Source organism: Protomyctophum parallelum (assembly GCF_964188405.1).
Source record: "Protomyctophum parallelum genome assembly, chromosome: 1".
In the NCBI taxonomy this organism is placed as follows: domain Eukaryota; kingdom Metazoa; phylum Chordata; class Actinopteri; order Myctophiformes; family Myctophidae; genus Protomyctophum; species Protomyctophum parallelum.
In genome coordinates, this window is record NC_139697.1 from 98,447 (window position 1) to 114,791 (window position 16,345).

General features: G+C 43.5%; 1 protein-coding gene and 1 long non-coding RNA gene across 3 annotated transcripts; both read left to right on the forward strand.

Annotated features, from left to right (window-relative positions):
- Positions 1-2,233: 2,233 nt before the first annotated feature.
- Positions 2,234-15,747, forward strand: LOC310873508. 2 transcript variants are annotated; one of them, XR_014570498.1, is made up of 3 exons: positions 2,234-2,359; positions 13,828-13,884; positions 14,088-15,747. It is a non-coding gene; the product is annotated as an uncharacterized lncRNA (long non-coding RNA). The 2 variants fall into 2 exon arrangements; XR_014570499.1 differs by having other exon boundaries at positions 2,237-2,359; positions 13,822-13,884.
- Positions 3,864-9,171, forward strand: LOC310867842 (uncharacterized protein; the record flags this gene model as incomplete). The annotated part of the gene is made up of 7 exons (XM_083777992.1): positions 3,864-3,921; positions 4,873-5,022; positions 6,308-6,367; positions 7,069-7,134; positions 7,282-7,490; positions 7,920-8,317; positions 9,003-9,171. The coding sequence occupies 7 exons, from the start codon at positions 3,864-3,866 to the stop codon at positions 9,169-9,171; spliced, it is 1,110 nt and encodes a 369-aa protein (XP_083634118.1).
- Positions 15,748-16,345: the final 598 nt, after the last annotated feature.

Consider the following 16,345-nt stretch of genomic DNA (forward strand, 5'->3'; position numbering starts at 1 on the left):
AGGTAATAATCCCTGCAGGTACTTGACCTGTCATGTCAGGTTGACCTGTCATGTCAGGTTGACCTGTCATGTCAGGTTGACCTGTCATGTCACGTTGACCTGTCATGTCAGGTTGACCTGTCATGTCAGGTTGACCTGTCATGTCACGTTGACCTGTCATGTCAGGTTGACCTGTCATGTCAGGTTGACCTGTCATGTCAGGTTGACCTGTCATGTCACGTTGACCTGTCATGTCAGGTTGACCTGTCATGTCAGGTTGACCTGTCATGTCAGGTTGTCATGTCAGGTTGACCTGTCATGTCACGTTGACCTGTCATGTCAGGTTGACCTGTCATGTCAGGTTGACCTGTCATGTCACGTTGACCTGTCATGTCAGGTTGACCTGTCATGTCAGGTTGACCTGTCATGTCAGGTTGACCTGTCATGTCAGGTTGACCTGTCATGTCACGTTGACCTGTCATGTCAGGTTGACCTGTCATGTCAGGTTGACCTGTCATGTCAGGTTGACCTGTCATGTCACGTTGACCTGTCATGTCAGGTTGACCTGTCATGTCAGGTTGACCTGTCATGTCACGTTGACCTGTCATGTCACGTTGACCTGTCATGTCAGGTTGACCTGTCATGTCACGTTGACCTGTCATGTCAGGTTGACCTGTCATGTCACGTTGACCTGTCATGTCAGGTTGACCTGTCATGTCAGGTTGACCTGTCATGTCACGTTGACCTGTCATGTCAGGTTGACCTGTCATGTCAGGTTGACCTGTCATGTCAGGTTGACCTGTCATGTCACGTTGACCTGTCATGTCAGGTTGACCTGTCATGTCAGGTTGACCTGTCATGTCACGTTGACCTGTCATGTCACGTTGACCTGTCATGTCAGGTTGACCTGTCATGTCAGGTTGACCTGTCATGTCACGTTGACCTGTCATGTCAGGTTGACCTGTCATGTCAGGTTGACCTGTCATGTCACGTTGACCTGTCATGTCAGGTTGACCTGTCATGTCACGTTGACCTGTCATGTCACGTTGACCTGTCATGTCAGGTTGACCTGTCATGTCAGGTTGACCTGTCATGTCAGGTTGACCTGTCATGTCAGGTTGACCTGTCATGTCAGGTTGACCTGTCATGTCAGGTTGTCATGTCAGGTTGACCTGTCATGTCACGTTGACCTGTCATGTCAGGTTGACCTGTCATGTCACGTTGACCTGTCATGTCAGGTTGACCTGTCATGTCACGTTGACCTGTCATGTCAGGTTGACCTGTCATGTCAGGTTGACCTGTCATGTCACGTTGCATTGTATAGCCTATGCCAGGGTTCCCCAATTAATTTTCCTCAAGGGCCATATTTTGACTAGCGTACCAGGCTGGGGGCCGAGTCTGCACGCGCGAGGTCGAGGTCTTGCCCTGAAAATTCATTTTCAGGGCAAGTCCCCATTTGAAAAGGATGCCCAGTTTGACATGCATAGGCTACTGACCCCCATTTAATGCCATTTATATCTGGGACCCTTAACCCATTCTGAACGGGACCCATTTTGGTGTCAGCATCATGTTATGCTTTAGCTATTGAAAAATAGCAGATCTACAAGCTCATATCGCGCCACCGAGTGGCGCGATACGAGCTTGTAGGTCTGCTATTTTTGAAAAATCGAAGAGCGACTGACATTTCTAGAATCTGATCTCAGGTCAGAATGGGTTAATCAGACCAGTGTGTGTCCGGCGGAAACCTCGTATGAATCTGATCTCAGGTCAGAATGGGTTAAAAAAAATAAGAGAAAAAAAATCTTTCATGGGCCACAAGGCGGCGCTCTGTGGGCCGCAAATGGCCCGCGGGCCGCCTATTGGGGAACCCTGGCCTATGCTGTTATACCAGTAATTTCCAGACGAAGTAAAATAATTCTTTAATCCAAGCTGCTTTTGTGAATTTTTCTACTTGGCTGTGCTGTATGCTGTTCATGCTTTGAAGTCCGATAACACACACTGACAAAAAATACATGAATACATTTATAATAATAATAATAATAACAATAATAAATTATTATTAATTATGAAAATGATGACGTCATGAACGGGCGTGATGAGATGAATGTATTTCTTTACGTATTGTATGTGTGATGTAGCCTATGTATTTATGACAGTAGATGCATGGTAACTATGTACTGCAAAACAGCTATGCAAACGTGTGTGTGTGTGTGTGTGTGTGTGTGTGTGTGTGTGTGTGTTTCATGTGGTCAAGCCATGGGAAGGGGTGAACGGACTCTTTCGGATTCCTCCGACACGGACATGGAAGACACAGACGTGAATGATCCGACGTGGACGCCGATGAGGGAGTCGCGTCCAATGAGTTCTTCTGATGCCAGTGGTGAGAATACCTACATTTAGATGTTTGATGTTTGAGATGAAATTAAATGAATGTACCGGTATTTATACTGTACTAGAGCGGTGCCCGTGGGGCCTCTACAGCGGTGCCCGTGGGGCACTGGCCTTCTTGGAACGATGCAAGTTGGAAATGCACTGCACTCCCCATGGTGATGTGGAATGTCTGTGTCGAAGTTGAAGTCATTTGGGCGAAAGGTTCTCGAGTTATGTGGATTACAGACAGACAGACAGACAGACAGACAGACAGACAGAGACTTGGTGCATTTATAGATAGATATATCTATCTATGCATGTGATGTATTTGATGATGACAATGTTGCCTATGTTTGACAGTATGTAACTGTATCTCTGCATGTGATGTATTACATGTGTGCTCATTGTAAGTAACTCTTAGGATAAGAGCTAAATGTCTCAATTGTGAATTGATTTGATTTCGTGTACATCATATTTACCAAAACTACCATAACATTTCTGTGATTTCAGACTCGGACACAGAAGCGCCACGGCCAACGTCTAGATTACCATCTGTAGGCAGTGAAAATGCAGGTAAGAACAAAACAAGTCAATGAATGGATTTGAAAGTGGACCGAAACGGGTGTACTACCTGCTTGTCATACAAGTGGACACTAAGGCTGTCACGATTCTCGATACGAATCGAAATTGAATCGAAATTGACGTTCGATTCAGTGTATCGAAATGACGCACCGTCTCGCGATGTTTTATGTTTTTACTTCCGCGAGCGGCCGGGCCATTCCGCGCATGCATGCTTCCGCTGGGGGAGAAAACAAAGAGACGAAAAGCCAGCTGTATCGGAGCCGTGCCACACACACACAGTCAGTCACACACACACACACACACACACACACACACACACACACACACAGAGGAGTTGACAGAAGTGAGAGAACGAGACCGCTGTTGTGTTTCACCATGGCCAGTGCTGTTGTAGACAGCTGTTGTAGACAGCCGGGACAACGCTCCATCATGGCCCATAGCACTTACCCTAACCCATTAGATAGCATTTATGTTGGCTTAGATAGCATTTGATACAGACTTATAGCATGTTATGTAGACAGCACTATAATTGTATTGTATTTAGTCATAGCACGCCATAGTACATATGTATAGCATAGTAGTAAATATGTATAGTTTATATGTATAGTGTATGTATAGTTTCATTATATAGATATTCCACTGTTACTTTCTTAGCTTACGCATGTTTCATGATAAATACTTTTATGTGATGTATTCCCATGCTTTTTGTTCTTGCTTAAATGTAAGTCGCTCTGGATTAAGAGCGTCTGCTAAATGCCTAAATTGTAAATTGTAAATTGTACAGCGACGACGATGATACACGGAAAGAAGTGTGGAAATATTTTGGCTTCCCAGTGAGTTATGATGGCACACGACGCATCGTTGACAAAACGGCTTCAGTTTGTCGTTTATGCTCCAAACGAGTGCCGTATCCCAAAGGCAACGCGTCAAATATGGGCCAGCATCTTAGCAGACATCACAAAGAAATCGATCTGTCCAAGTCCAACGATGGTACAAAGACAACAACACAGCCAACTATTCTAGATTCTTATAGAGAAAAGCTCTCAGCTAATTCGCCCCGTGCTAAACAATTAACGCACGGAGTTGCGGTCTGCATAGCTGCAGACATGCGATGATGCGACCACTTTCAATGGTGGAAAACGCTGGCTTTCAATATTTAATGAGAGTTGCAGAACCACGTTACAAAATGCCATGCAGGTCACATATGACCACACGTGTGTTGCCTGGCATGTATGATAAAGTGAGGGCACAAATCACTGAAGGGCTGAGCCATGCAGATCAAATTGCACTAACTAGTATTCACACGCTCTTGTTAGAGCTCTTATAGTCTTACCTGTTCAAACAATGTGAACATTCTACAAAGTAGAAGAATTTGTAACAGCCAAATAACGTAATTGTTTGGTTGAACTTTGTATTTACTATTTGTCTTTTTTTTCTTCTTTCTTTTACTTACTTAGAGCTTAACAAGAATGTTACAAGTCATCTCATCTTAACACAAAAAATGCTGGAAACGTATCCATACGCTTTATTAATATCGAACGCCGTACGCGCGAAGCGTATCTATACGTTTTATACGTTTTTTTTATGATTACTGTACATCAACTTCCTATGCGCCCGGACAACAAATAAAGTAACACGGATCGGCTTTTCAAAGCTCCGGTTGCGTCATCTCAACGAAACCTATAAAAGGGGCTGGATTCCAGCGGTTCCCTTGTAGGAGTTGGAGATTGTGGAGACACGTTGACATCGGTTTTTGAGCAGTTTTTGAGCAGGTTATAGTTAGCAGTCAGTTGAGCATTTATAGTCGTCCGTTTTAGTATATAGTCCTTTAGTATAGTCCTTTAGTAGTGTTAGTTGTATTATTATTAGTTTATAGCATTAGATTAGCGGCTGATGTGGCGGCTTTGCCTCCACCTCTTCGCCGCTCATCCCGCGTTGCAGCGGCTGCTGCAGCGGCTAGGCTACCGCCTCCCGGCCCTCTCTCCCCGGGAGAAAGTGACCAGGAGGAGGAGGCCGAGCCCGGCGTGGATGAGGAAGAGTGGCTTCCTAACCGAGACGACATCGATGAGTATGCTTATGCCGACGAAGGCGGTAAGAACCTCCATTTTGCAATTTTACTCTGGAGTTTACTGTGATACTACTAAGCTAAATACTGAATCGCGTTTTGTTACTGTACTTTATAATCTACTGTGAGTGAATCCCACTGGGAGTTGAGACCCTGTTGCATCTGAATCAATTATTTATAAGACGAAAATATCTAATGTATTGTTGGCGTGCGTTATACTGTAGCTGCATCATGTCCCATAATGATGAAAGAACGTGTGTAGTCTAGAAGATGAATCAATTATATATATTATGAATACATTGTAATATTGATTATGTTTTCAGGCTGGTCAGACCACTCATCAGACACTGACGAGTGGGTTTCAGACGAGGACATGGATCGGTCTGGCCAGGCACCCCATGGAGGTATGAGAACAAAATGTTCTACATTTTCAAACACTTCGATTATAGCACTATATATGTACTATATGATATGCATGCATGTTCCTGCTCATTCTGTCCTTATCGACTTAGTGTTATATATTATAGGACATCAGCTGTGAGTTTTATTTGTTTTGGTCATTATAACAAATCAATCAAATCAATACATTTTTTTGCAAAAGAAACAGACCAAAAAGGTGTAGGCTGAAGCCAAAGCTTATAGTGCCTACCCTTCTAAAAAATAAATGGCTTTCATAAGCGGGACATGTCAGGACATGTCCTCAGGACATGTCCTGAGCTCTCAGCTGCCTGACTCAGTGACAATTGAGGACATGTCCTGACATGTCCCGCTGCCTGACTCAGTGACAATTGAGGACATGTCCTGACATGTCCCGCTGCCTGACTCAGTGACAATTTCTGCAAAACCATATTGACACATTGAATGCTAAGCTTTGAAAATTTCTCAGGATTGCTGGTGCTAAGCGATTGATAACCATGACATGTATACTGTATATGCATGCATGTTCCTGCTCATAAAATAGTATGTCTATACTTGCTGATAGCACGGCGCCCTGACAGTTTTCATTTTGACCTGAGATCAGATTCTAAAAATGTCTTCTACATCCTGACAGTTTTCTGAAAAAGCTATGTTTCTATGTCAGTCCTTCTTTGATTTTTCAAAAATAGCAGACCTACAAGCTCATATCGCGCCACTGTGGCGCGATATGAGCTCAGGTCAAAATGAAAACTGTCAGGGCGCCGTGCTATCAGCAAGTATAGACATACTATTTTATGAGCAGGAACAGCTGAGGCCATATAATAACACTAAGTCGATAAGATACAATAGATTTCATGTACACATTTTGATAATATTACTGTGTTCTAATTTCAGCCCTGTCTGCTGATGACCACCAGCCTTCAACCAGTGCTTCTGCAGTTTCTCACGGATGGGGTGAGTTTAGAATGTGATCCTAGTTTACTACGCACTATACATCCAGTACAATGTAAATTCAATTTCACAATGCAAACACATGTACTATTGTACTGACATTATATGCAGGCTAACAATATCTGCATTTGATATCTGTGCTTATTGTAAGTCTCTTCAATAGAATTGATATGTATGTACACATTTTGATATTTTACTGTGACTTTTATTTCAGCCATATCTGATTCTGATGACCCGTTATCCCAGCCATTGTCCAGTGCTGCTGCTGCCGTTTCACACGGACGGGGTGAGTTTAGCATGTGATACCAGTTTACTACGCACCACATTCAATTACAATGTCAATTCAATTTCACAATGCAAACACATGTACTCTTGTACTGACATTCTATGCAGGCTAACAATATCTGCATTTTATATCTGTGCTTATTGTAAGTCACTTAGATAAAATTGATTTGATGTACATATTTTGATATGGGATTTCATTTCAGCCATATCTGAAGCAGATGACATTGACCACCCATCACCCATTGATGATGCTGCTGCTGGTTTTGGTGAGTTTTGCATGTGATCCTAGTTTACTATGCACCACATTTGATTATAAATGTAAATTTACTATGACAGTACTTTTACTTTATGACAGTACAGTAAATGAAGGCTAACTACATGTGCTTGGACCTAAATGCCTGAATTGATCTACATTTCAGACTTGCTGGCTCTGGATGGTGAGCGGCCTTCAACCAGTTCTGCAGAGCCTGTTGCCAGCGAGTTGGGTGAGACTTATTTTGAGAATCAGATTTATTGTCACATCACAGGTTTACAGAGTAAAAAAAGTGTGAGCATAGCAGCAAATGTATACAGTACCACACAAATAAAAATGTATTTTATGGTAATTTTGTATATATGTATTTATAATGTAGATGGTGACCGTCCAGCTGAGGCAGCAGAATGGTCGGATGTTGGCTGGGAACCCCACCACATCCCCTTCACCGGCTCCCCGGGTGCCCATTACGGACCGCTGACGGCCGACAGTGAGCCGGTGGAGTTCTTCCAGCTGTACCTCACTGATGAGATGCTGGCGGACATCGTGGTGCAGACCAACCTGTATGCTGCGACGTGTAGAGCCAAGGTAAAATTATGAAATATAGATGTTTTTTATTGTCTCCACCAGGCCGAAGGCCTAGGGGGAGAGTATGTTTTGCACTCCGTCCGTGTGTCCGTCCGTGAGGAGCTAATCTCGGCCACCGTTAACCCGGTCGATGCCAAATTTTGCACACACACTCCCTGGATGCCAACGATGAACCTCTGCCCCAAACTTTCCAGAACGGCCTGTTATAGCGCCACCAGGAGGCCGCTTTGTGCAAAACAAGTTTTTGCACAGTACACCTACACATTTTGTCCAAACATCACGCAAATTGGTACACAGTCTCTCTAGAGCCATTCAACGAAACCGGTCTTTCAGATTTCTCAGACTCCATCCTGATTGGCTAAGATTGGCTTCCAAAGTTCACAGGAGTGCTCAGTTTCAAACAATTTTTTTTCTGTTTTCTTTTTTTAGGTCTCTCCCGAGTTGGTCCACTCGAGAGTGTGGGCGTGGAAAGAGGTCACCTTGACGGAGCTCAAGAACTTTCTGGCCCTCTACTTCTTGACCGGCGTCATAGTGTTGCCCCGCCTGGAGTTGTACTGGAGCACTGATGAGGTTCTTTCCACGCCCTTCTTCAACCGGACCATGACCCGTGACCGCTTCCAATTGCTGCTAAGGTTCTTACACTTCTCAGACAATGGGGCAGGGAACGCAGCGGACAGGCTGTATAAGGTGAGGCCAGTGTTGGACTACTTGTTGGCCAAGTTCAAGGACCTGTTCACACCTTCAGAGAACATCTCTATAGATGAGGGTATGATGCTGTGGCGGGGGAGGTTGGCCTTCAGAGTGTACAACCCTCAGAAACCTATAAAGTATGGCCTGAAGTCCTACATACTTTGTGACAGCAGGACTGGTTATTGTTATAGCATTAAGCCATATGTAGGGGAAAAGTCACCGTTGATTCCCACAGTTGAATACCTGATGGATGACTTGACCCATCAAGGTTATCGATTGTACATGGACAATTACTACAATAGTGTAAAAATGTGTGACCATCTTAGAGGGTTGGGAACACACGTTTGTGGGACTCTGCGAAAGCATAGGGGAGAACCTCCTGCTATTAGAGACGTCACCATCAGCCAGTTGGCACCTGGAGAGTTAGTCATGCGGCATAACAACAATGTCATGATAATTGCATGGAGGGACAAAAAGATTGTAAAGGTTGTGAGTACGCTACATCCCAACACAATGGTCACAGTCAAGGAGAGGGAAAAGGGGAGGGCGCTTAGACGAGACCTGATAAAGCCTGCATCCATTGCAGAGTACAACAAGTACATGAATGGGGTCGACCGTTTAGACCAAATGATTTCGTATTATCCTTTTACCCGTAGAACATTCAAGTGGACAAAAAAGTTTGTAATGTATATGTTCAGCATTTCTATGTACAATGCATTCGTCCTGTTCAAAGACGCCACAAGGAGGTCCACCAAAAGAAGGACTCTGTTATCCTTCCTGATCAGCATCGTGAAGGCATGGGGCAACTTGCGGGATGTTCAGCCGGGTGCAGGGGGGGGGGAGCAGGTGGGAGAGCCACTGGGAGAGCCGCTGGGAGAGCAGCCGGGTGCAGTTGGGGGGGAGGAAGCCCCTGGAGAGCAGCCGGGTGCAGTTGGGGGGGAGGAAGCCCCTGGAGAGCAGCCGGGTGCAGTGGGGGGGAGAGAGCCCCTAGAGCCCTAAGGTCAGCGAGGGGGGGAGCCCAAAGGTCAGCGAGGGTGGGTGCAGTGGGGGGAGCCCCTAGGCCACCACGCCAAGACCCAGGCAGCAGGCTCCACGTGCAGCTTGGAGACCATGAGCTGATTAGAATCCCCAAAGCCCCTGGCACCAGCAAAAAGATACCCCAAAGGAAGTGTCGGGTTTGCAGCGTTGATGGTAGGCGGCATGAGACGAGCTTCATGTGCAAAGCCTGTGGGGTGCCCCTGCATAGAGAAGTGTGTTTCCACAAGTACCACTCAAAGAAGTTTTACAAGGTTTAATTTTGTTGTGTTTTTTATGTTTCTTTTGACTGAACTTTATATTGTGTTTTTTATGTTTATTTTGACTGAACTTTATATTGTGTTTTTTATGTTTATTTTGACTGAACTTTATATTGTGTATTTTGTACGATTATTGCAGTAAGCGACCCACTGATATATAGTGGGCATTTTGTACGATTATTGCAGTAAGCGACCCACTGATATATAGTGGGCATTTTGTACGATTATTGCAGTAAGCGACCCACTGATATATAGTGGGCATTTTGTACGATTATTGCAGTAAGGGACTCACTGATATATAGTGGGCACATTGTATTGCTCAGACTGGGGGGAATCAACGTGGGAATCAACGTGGCCCCTATATCAGTGGTTACTTACTGCAATAATTGCTCAGAGAAGCACTTTATCTCCTTCAGTTTAGGCTCTGAGTGCCAATTCTCCCATTATAAAAAAAAGAGGGCGATTTTTCTGTGTAAACAAAAATTGTAAAAAAAAAATTGTAAAAAAAAAAATTGTAAAAAAAATTGTAATTTTTTTTTTTTTTTTTTTTTTTACTTTATTTTATTTATATTGTGTATTTTTTATGATTATTGCAGTAAGCAACCACTGATATAGTGGCCACGTTGATTCCCCCCTCCCCCCAGACAGACCAAACTGCAAATAAAAGGTTTACATGACTTTCTGCCTCAGTCCGATTTTTATTATTGCAGTAGAAGTTTACAGACAAAACCGTAAATAAAAGGTTTACATGACTTTCTGCCTCAATCCGTATATAGTGAAAAGAATATAGGACAGAGTTGCACCGCTCACTTCACAGGGGTGTGATTTTTATTATTACAGTAGAAGTTCACAGACCAAACTGTAAATGGGTTTACATGACTTTCTGCCTCAGTCCGTATATCCGTGTAGCGAGCTGTAGTGAATAAGTAGAGAACAGAGTTGCACTGCTCACTTCACAGGGGTGTGATTTGTATTATTACAGTAGAAGTATTTTTCTTATGAAAGCAGAGAGTCTTATGTTTCATACGGTATATAGTATGTATATGTAGCTATAGGCCTTATTTTGTGAATATTGGAGCAGTTCAGGTCCATGTTTTAGTCTTAGTTATCTCTGGTGGGCACAAGCTGAATTCAATGACCAATTACTGTCAAACTGTATATGTGTACAATGTGTGCTGTTTTCCTCCTAAAGGTAGACATTCAGGGCTTTCATTTGGTGTATGGTATGTATAGGATAGTATTTGTGCTCCTATTTATATCGGTCTGTTGAACTGGAAAAAAAAAAGAAAAACTGAACTGAAATGTCGGTCAACTTCAACCTTCCATATCTCTGCTGTTTTTTCAAGCGAGCAGTGTGCACCCAAAAGCAGGTGTTAGAAAAAGGTCAATATCTCCAGAATGGAAGATGGTAGAATCATAACTTTTTTTTTAAATTGAAGTGGAAAAGTGTGGCTTTCTTTTGATTTATGCGGTGTGATTCTCACTATAAGAGGCCCCTCGCTGTGGGCCCCTAAAAAGTTCAAAAGTCCAATGTTAATCGCTTAGCACCAGCAAGCCTGAGCAAATAGAAAACTCTAGCATACAATGTGTTAAAGAAACATTTAAAAAAAATTAGGGCATAAAACCTAAAGTTGTTAAACCTTTTATTATTCTCAATCTGATTTGTTATTTATAGAAAATAAAAGTGACTTATTGGGAAACAAGTGTTTTTCTTTACAAACCAAGATATTGGCCTAAATTATAATTATATAGCCCTCAATGCTGAAAAAGGAGGTTTTTAAAAAATAGATTGAAAAAAAAATCGAATCGAACATCGAAGCAAATCGTGAGCTTCAAATCGAAATGTTAATTGAATCGTGGACTAGGCGAATCGTGATAGTGAATCGAACATCGTGAGCGAATCGTGACAGCCCTATTGGACACATTTGTATCCTATATCTGAGATCTGCTTGTTCATTTACAAAGCTACCCCCCCCCCCCCCCCCCAACGGAGTAGTTCTACATTGCAGTATTGGTACTTTTACTTAAGTAAAGCATTTGAGTACTCACTGAAACACACCAACATGTTTGACACCAACTTATGGGGGTCCCTGGCATAGCTTGTCAAATGGGGGTCCGCAGGCTAATAAGTGTGAATTTGGGGGTCCTTGACATTAAATAGTTTGGGAACCACTGTTATATAGGTCCTGACACCAACATGTCTGACCACTGCTCTGTGATGCTATAGAGCACTGGTTTTCAACCATTTTCATATCATGGCCAATTACTGTATTTATATTATTCGGCATTTGAGCCACGGACCACCATTTGATGACATTTAGCCTCTCAGACCCATCTGAGCCACGGACCACCATTTGATGACATTTCGCCTCTCAGACCCATCTGAGCCACGGACCACCATTTGATGACATTTAGCCTCTCAGACCCATCTGAGCCACGGACCACCATTTGATGACATTTAGCCTCTCAGACCCATTTGAGCCACGGACCACCATTTGATGACATTTAGCCTCTCAGACCCATCTGAGCCACGGAGTCACGGACCACCATTTGATGACATTTAGCCTCTCAGACCCATCTGAGCCACGGAACCACCATTTGATGACATTTAGCCTCTCAGACCCATCTGAGCCACGGACCACCATTTGATGACATTTAGCCTCTCAGACCCATCTGAGCCACGGAACCACCATTTGATGACATTTAGCCTCTCAGACCCATCTGAGCCACGGAACACCATTTGATGACATTTAGCCTCTCAGACCCATTTGAACTACGGACCACCATTTGATGAGATTTAGCCTCTCAGAGCCCAAAACTAAAGAATATTTTTCTGTCGATTTTGGCAAACGTTGATCAACATAACAATTATTCTACTTTCTCTGATTGTGTAAATTAAGTAATGCAGATGTTTGACAATACTTAATCAGCACCGGGATATCTTTCAAAATAGGAGCTCAGGGTGCCGGGCAGATATGGCAGCTTTTAGTCTGAAAGCCCACCCGTTCCGTACAAAAACCGGGAGAAATAGAGCGTCGCAGTCCCCTCGAGAGACCCGGAGAAGACTTCCCGTTCATTTTCCTCATAGACTTTTCAGAAAGTATTTATTTAAAGAAGTTTACGCCGCGGACAAAGCCAACTCTTGTCGTGACAAATCATGACAATAAACAAAAAAATTCGGCTGAACAAATAATTAGAAAGAAGAAGAAAACGGCAGGTTACAACACTTTTGTTGTTGTTTTTCTTCTTTGTAATTATTTGTTTGGTCCAAAATATTGTGTTTGTTGTCATGATTTGTCACGACAAGAGTTTGCTTTGTACAACGCTTAAAAGGTCTTTAAATAAATAAGTTTTGAAATTGAAAAATGCATTGGGAACTATTTCCTGGGCCATCATGAAAGGGGGCGGGACTGCAACGCTCTATAATGTTGCTTGGTTACCTCACTATGATTACTATCACATCTCTCTAGAAGCGTTAATATTTTAAACGAGAGGCATGTTGAAGTCAGAAATGAAGACCGAAGTATAGCCATCTGGTCAAAACCACTGCTCCCTAGATTAGGAGAGACAAGTCTTTATTTCTGAGCGCTAAACAAGGAAGTGAACGGCAGCGCGCATGTGCAAACAGCAAGGAGTATGGTGTAGAAGGAGACGCGTGTACACGTCCACTGGATCAGTCGGTTGGATTAGTTATGGTGGTTTCACACGTCGTACGGTCTGAATGTGTTAACCCTTGAGAGCGAAACATGAAACCAAAATGGACCAGGGCCATAGGCGTCTCTTTGTCGTACATTTATTGCTTTGTCCATTTGTCGTCCATTTGTTGCGTTGTCCACCCAGATATTATGCGTTGGAGTCTCTACAGCGGTTCCCGACGGGGACATTGGGCACTGTAGGCCAGTGCCCAACGGGAACTATCCGGACAGAGGCCTTTTTGGGGCCGTTCTGGACAACCGTGGGTCCGACCGACTCGACACCTGGAACTGCACTCCCGGCGGTGCTGTGTGTTGAATTTGAATTTTCTGGGGCGAACGGTTCTCGAGTTACCCTCACCCTCCTCTCAAACCCTCAACCCTAACCCTAACCTCCCACGAGGCAGCCTAAACCTAACCTTAACCCATGTCTAACCAATGCTATGTCTAACCAAAGTATGCCTCCCGACGATGTTGCCTATGACAGTATATGCATCGGTACTATGTAACTATGTATCTCTGCTCTATCTCTGATGTGTGGTCATTGTAAGTTACTTTGGATAAGAGCTTATGCTAAATGTCTCAATTGTGAATTGATTTGATTTCGTGTACATCATATTTACCAAAACTACCTTAACATTTCTGTGATTTCAGACACAGACACAGAGGAGCCACGGCCAACATCTAGATTACCATCTGTTGGCAGTGAAAATACAGGTAGGAACACAATGAATGGAGAATATGTAGTGGACCAAAACAGGTGTGCTATCCACTTGTCAAACAAGTGGACAAATGCAGTTGTATCCTACGTATATCTGTTGGAGATCTGTTCAATGCTTGTATAATTTACAAAGCTAATTTACCCAGCACAAAGAAAATAGTATTTTATGGTAATAAAGTAGTATTTCTATAATTCTTAGGTCCAACAGAGCAACGAAGCGAAGCAGACAACGTTGATATAGGTGAACATAGCACAGCTGCAGAGCGCGAGTGTGGTGACGAGCCTGGCGGAAGTGGTCCAAATGCAGATCCTGGTTGGTCTAAAACCAACTGGCAGCCAGAGGACATTCCTTTCACTGCAAAGCCTGGACTTATCAACGATGCTGCTGCTCTTGATTCAGACGCACCAGTTGACTTTCTTGAGCTATTCTTGACCGATGAGCTGCTACAGTTTATGGTTGATCAGACTAACAACTATGCAAAGAAGTTCACTAAAACGGTAACAATCGGCAGAGTACCACATTCCAGATGTCACCAATGGAAACCTGTCACGGTTCATGAACTAAAACACTTCCTAGGGCTCCTTTTTCTCACTGGCATCATTCATAAGCCTACGATGTCTATGTACTGGTCTAGAGATGAATTATTAGATAGCCCCTACTTCAACAAGACCATGACTCGCGACAGGTTTCAAATTATATGGCGATTTCTCCAGTTCAGTGATAGCACATTAGACAATGGTACTGACCGGCTGTTCAAGATCCGCCCGGTTTTAGATTACTTACTCTGTAGATTCCGTGAAATGTTTCAACCAAACACTAACATTTGCATTGATGAAGGTATGCTTCTGTGGCGTGGGCGTTTAAGTTTCAAAGTGTACAATCCCCAGAAACCTATCAGATATGGCATAAAATCCTATATTTTGTGTGATTCTGAGACAGGGTATTGTTTCAACATGAAGCCCTACTGTGGAGATGCTACTCCCCTGGGTGAAACAATTATCTTCCTTCTTGATCGCCTAGTAGGTTATGGCTATAGATTGTTCATGGATAACTTTTACAATTCTGTAGCACTGTGTACACATCTACTTGATCTGAAAACCCATGTCTGTGGTACACTAAGAAGAAATCGAGGTGAACCAGGAGCCCTTAAACAAGTTAAAAAATCTGACCTGAAAAAAGGGCAAACAATAATGCGTCACAATGACAGGGTGATGGTCTTGGCCTGGCAGGACCATGGCATAGTGAAAATGGTTTCAACGTTCCACCAGGACGAGATGCAAGAAGTTCTGGTATGGCAGAGAGGCCAGCCGGAAAAAGTGCCAAGACAGAAGCCTGTTTGCATTGTAGAATACAACAAGTCAATGAACGGCGTCGATAGAATGGACCAACACATTGTGTACTACCCGTTTGTCAGGAAGACAGCCAAGTGGTCAAAGAAATTCATAGCCTACATGTTTGAAATCTGTTTGTACAATGCGTTTATCCTTTACAAAGTTAAAAACCCACGGGGCAAGAGTAAATGCCAACTCACATTTCTGCTAAGTGTCATACATCAATGGGCGGGCCTGTCAGGTCCGCTATATGACCTTCCACCTGCACCCAGACCGAGGGCACCACGCACGGACCCTCAGTGCAGGCTGGATGGCAACTTTGCAGCCCACGAACTCGTTTCGATCCCGCCCTCCCCCAAAAAGCAGACTCCGACTAGGCAGTGCAGGGTTTGTGCCAGGAAGTCCAAGCGAAGCGATACGAGGTACTTTTGCAAAACCTGTTGTGTCCCCTTACACACGGGGAGGTGTTTCACGCTGTATCACTCAAAGAAAAACTATGCTGATGCTGAATAAAATGGTCAGTGGTGTGAAAAAAGTACTCAATTGTTTTGCTTAAGTAAAAGTATCAATACTGCAATGTAGGAATACTTTGTTACAAGTGAAAGTACGTAATAAAAAAATTACTGAGTAAAATTAAATGAAAAGCCTTAAAATGGTGTGATCGTTTGTTGTGTTGAAAAATAATCCAAATTGCCGATCAACAACAAAGATCGAAAGACGAACGCTCCTGTATTGCGTCGCCATTGCAATAAGAATGCATTGAGCCTCAATTTCCCAGAAGCCTTAGCAAGCCAGTGCGACTGATCTTTTTCCGGTGACGACATCGTCACCTATCCCATTCTGCCCGGTGGAAACCCTGTATGTCAGGGTGACAGCGAGCTCTGTTGCCCCCGCAACCAGACTACGGATAAGCGGTTGAAGATGGATGGACATTGTGTGTGTGTGTGATTTGCAAGTACATATATAAAATACATACTTTGTGAATTGGAGAGGGAAATCTAGAGCTCTCGAGCTGTTGCCCCCGCAACCAGACTACGGATAAGCGGTTGAAGATGGATGGACATTGTGTGTAAGTGTGATAATTATGCAAGTTAGTTCCCCTTGTGGCCCACGAGAAAAAGAAAA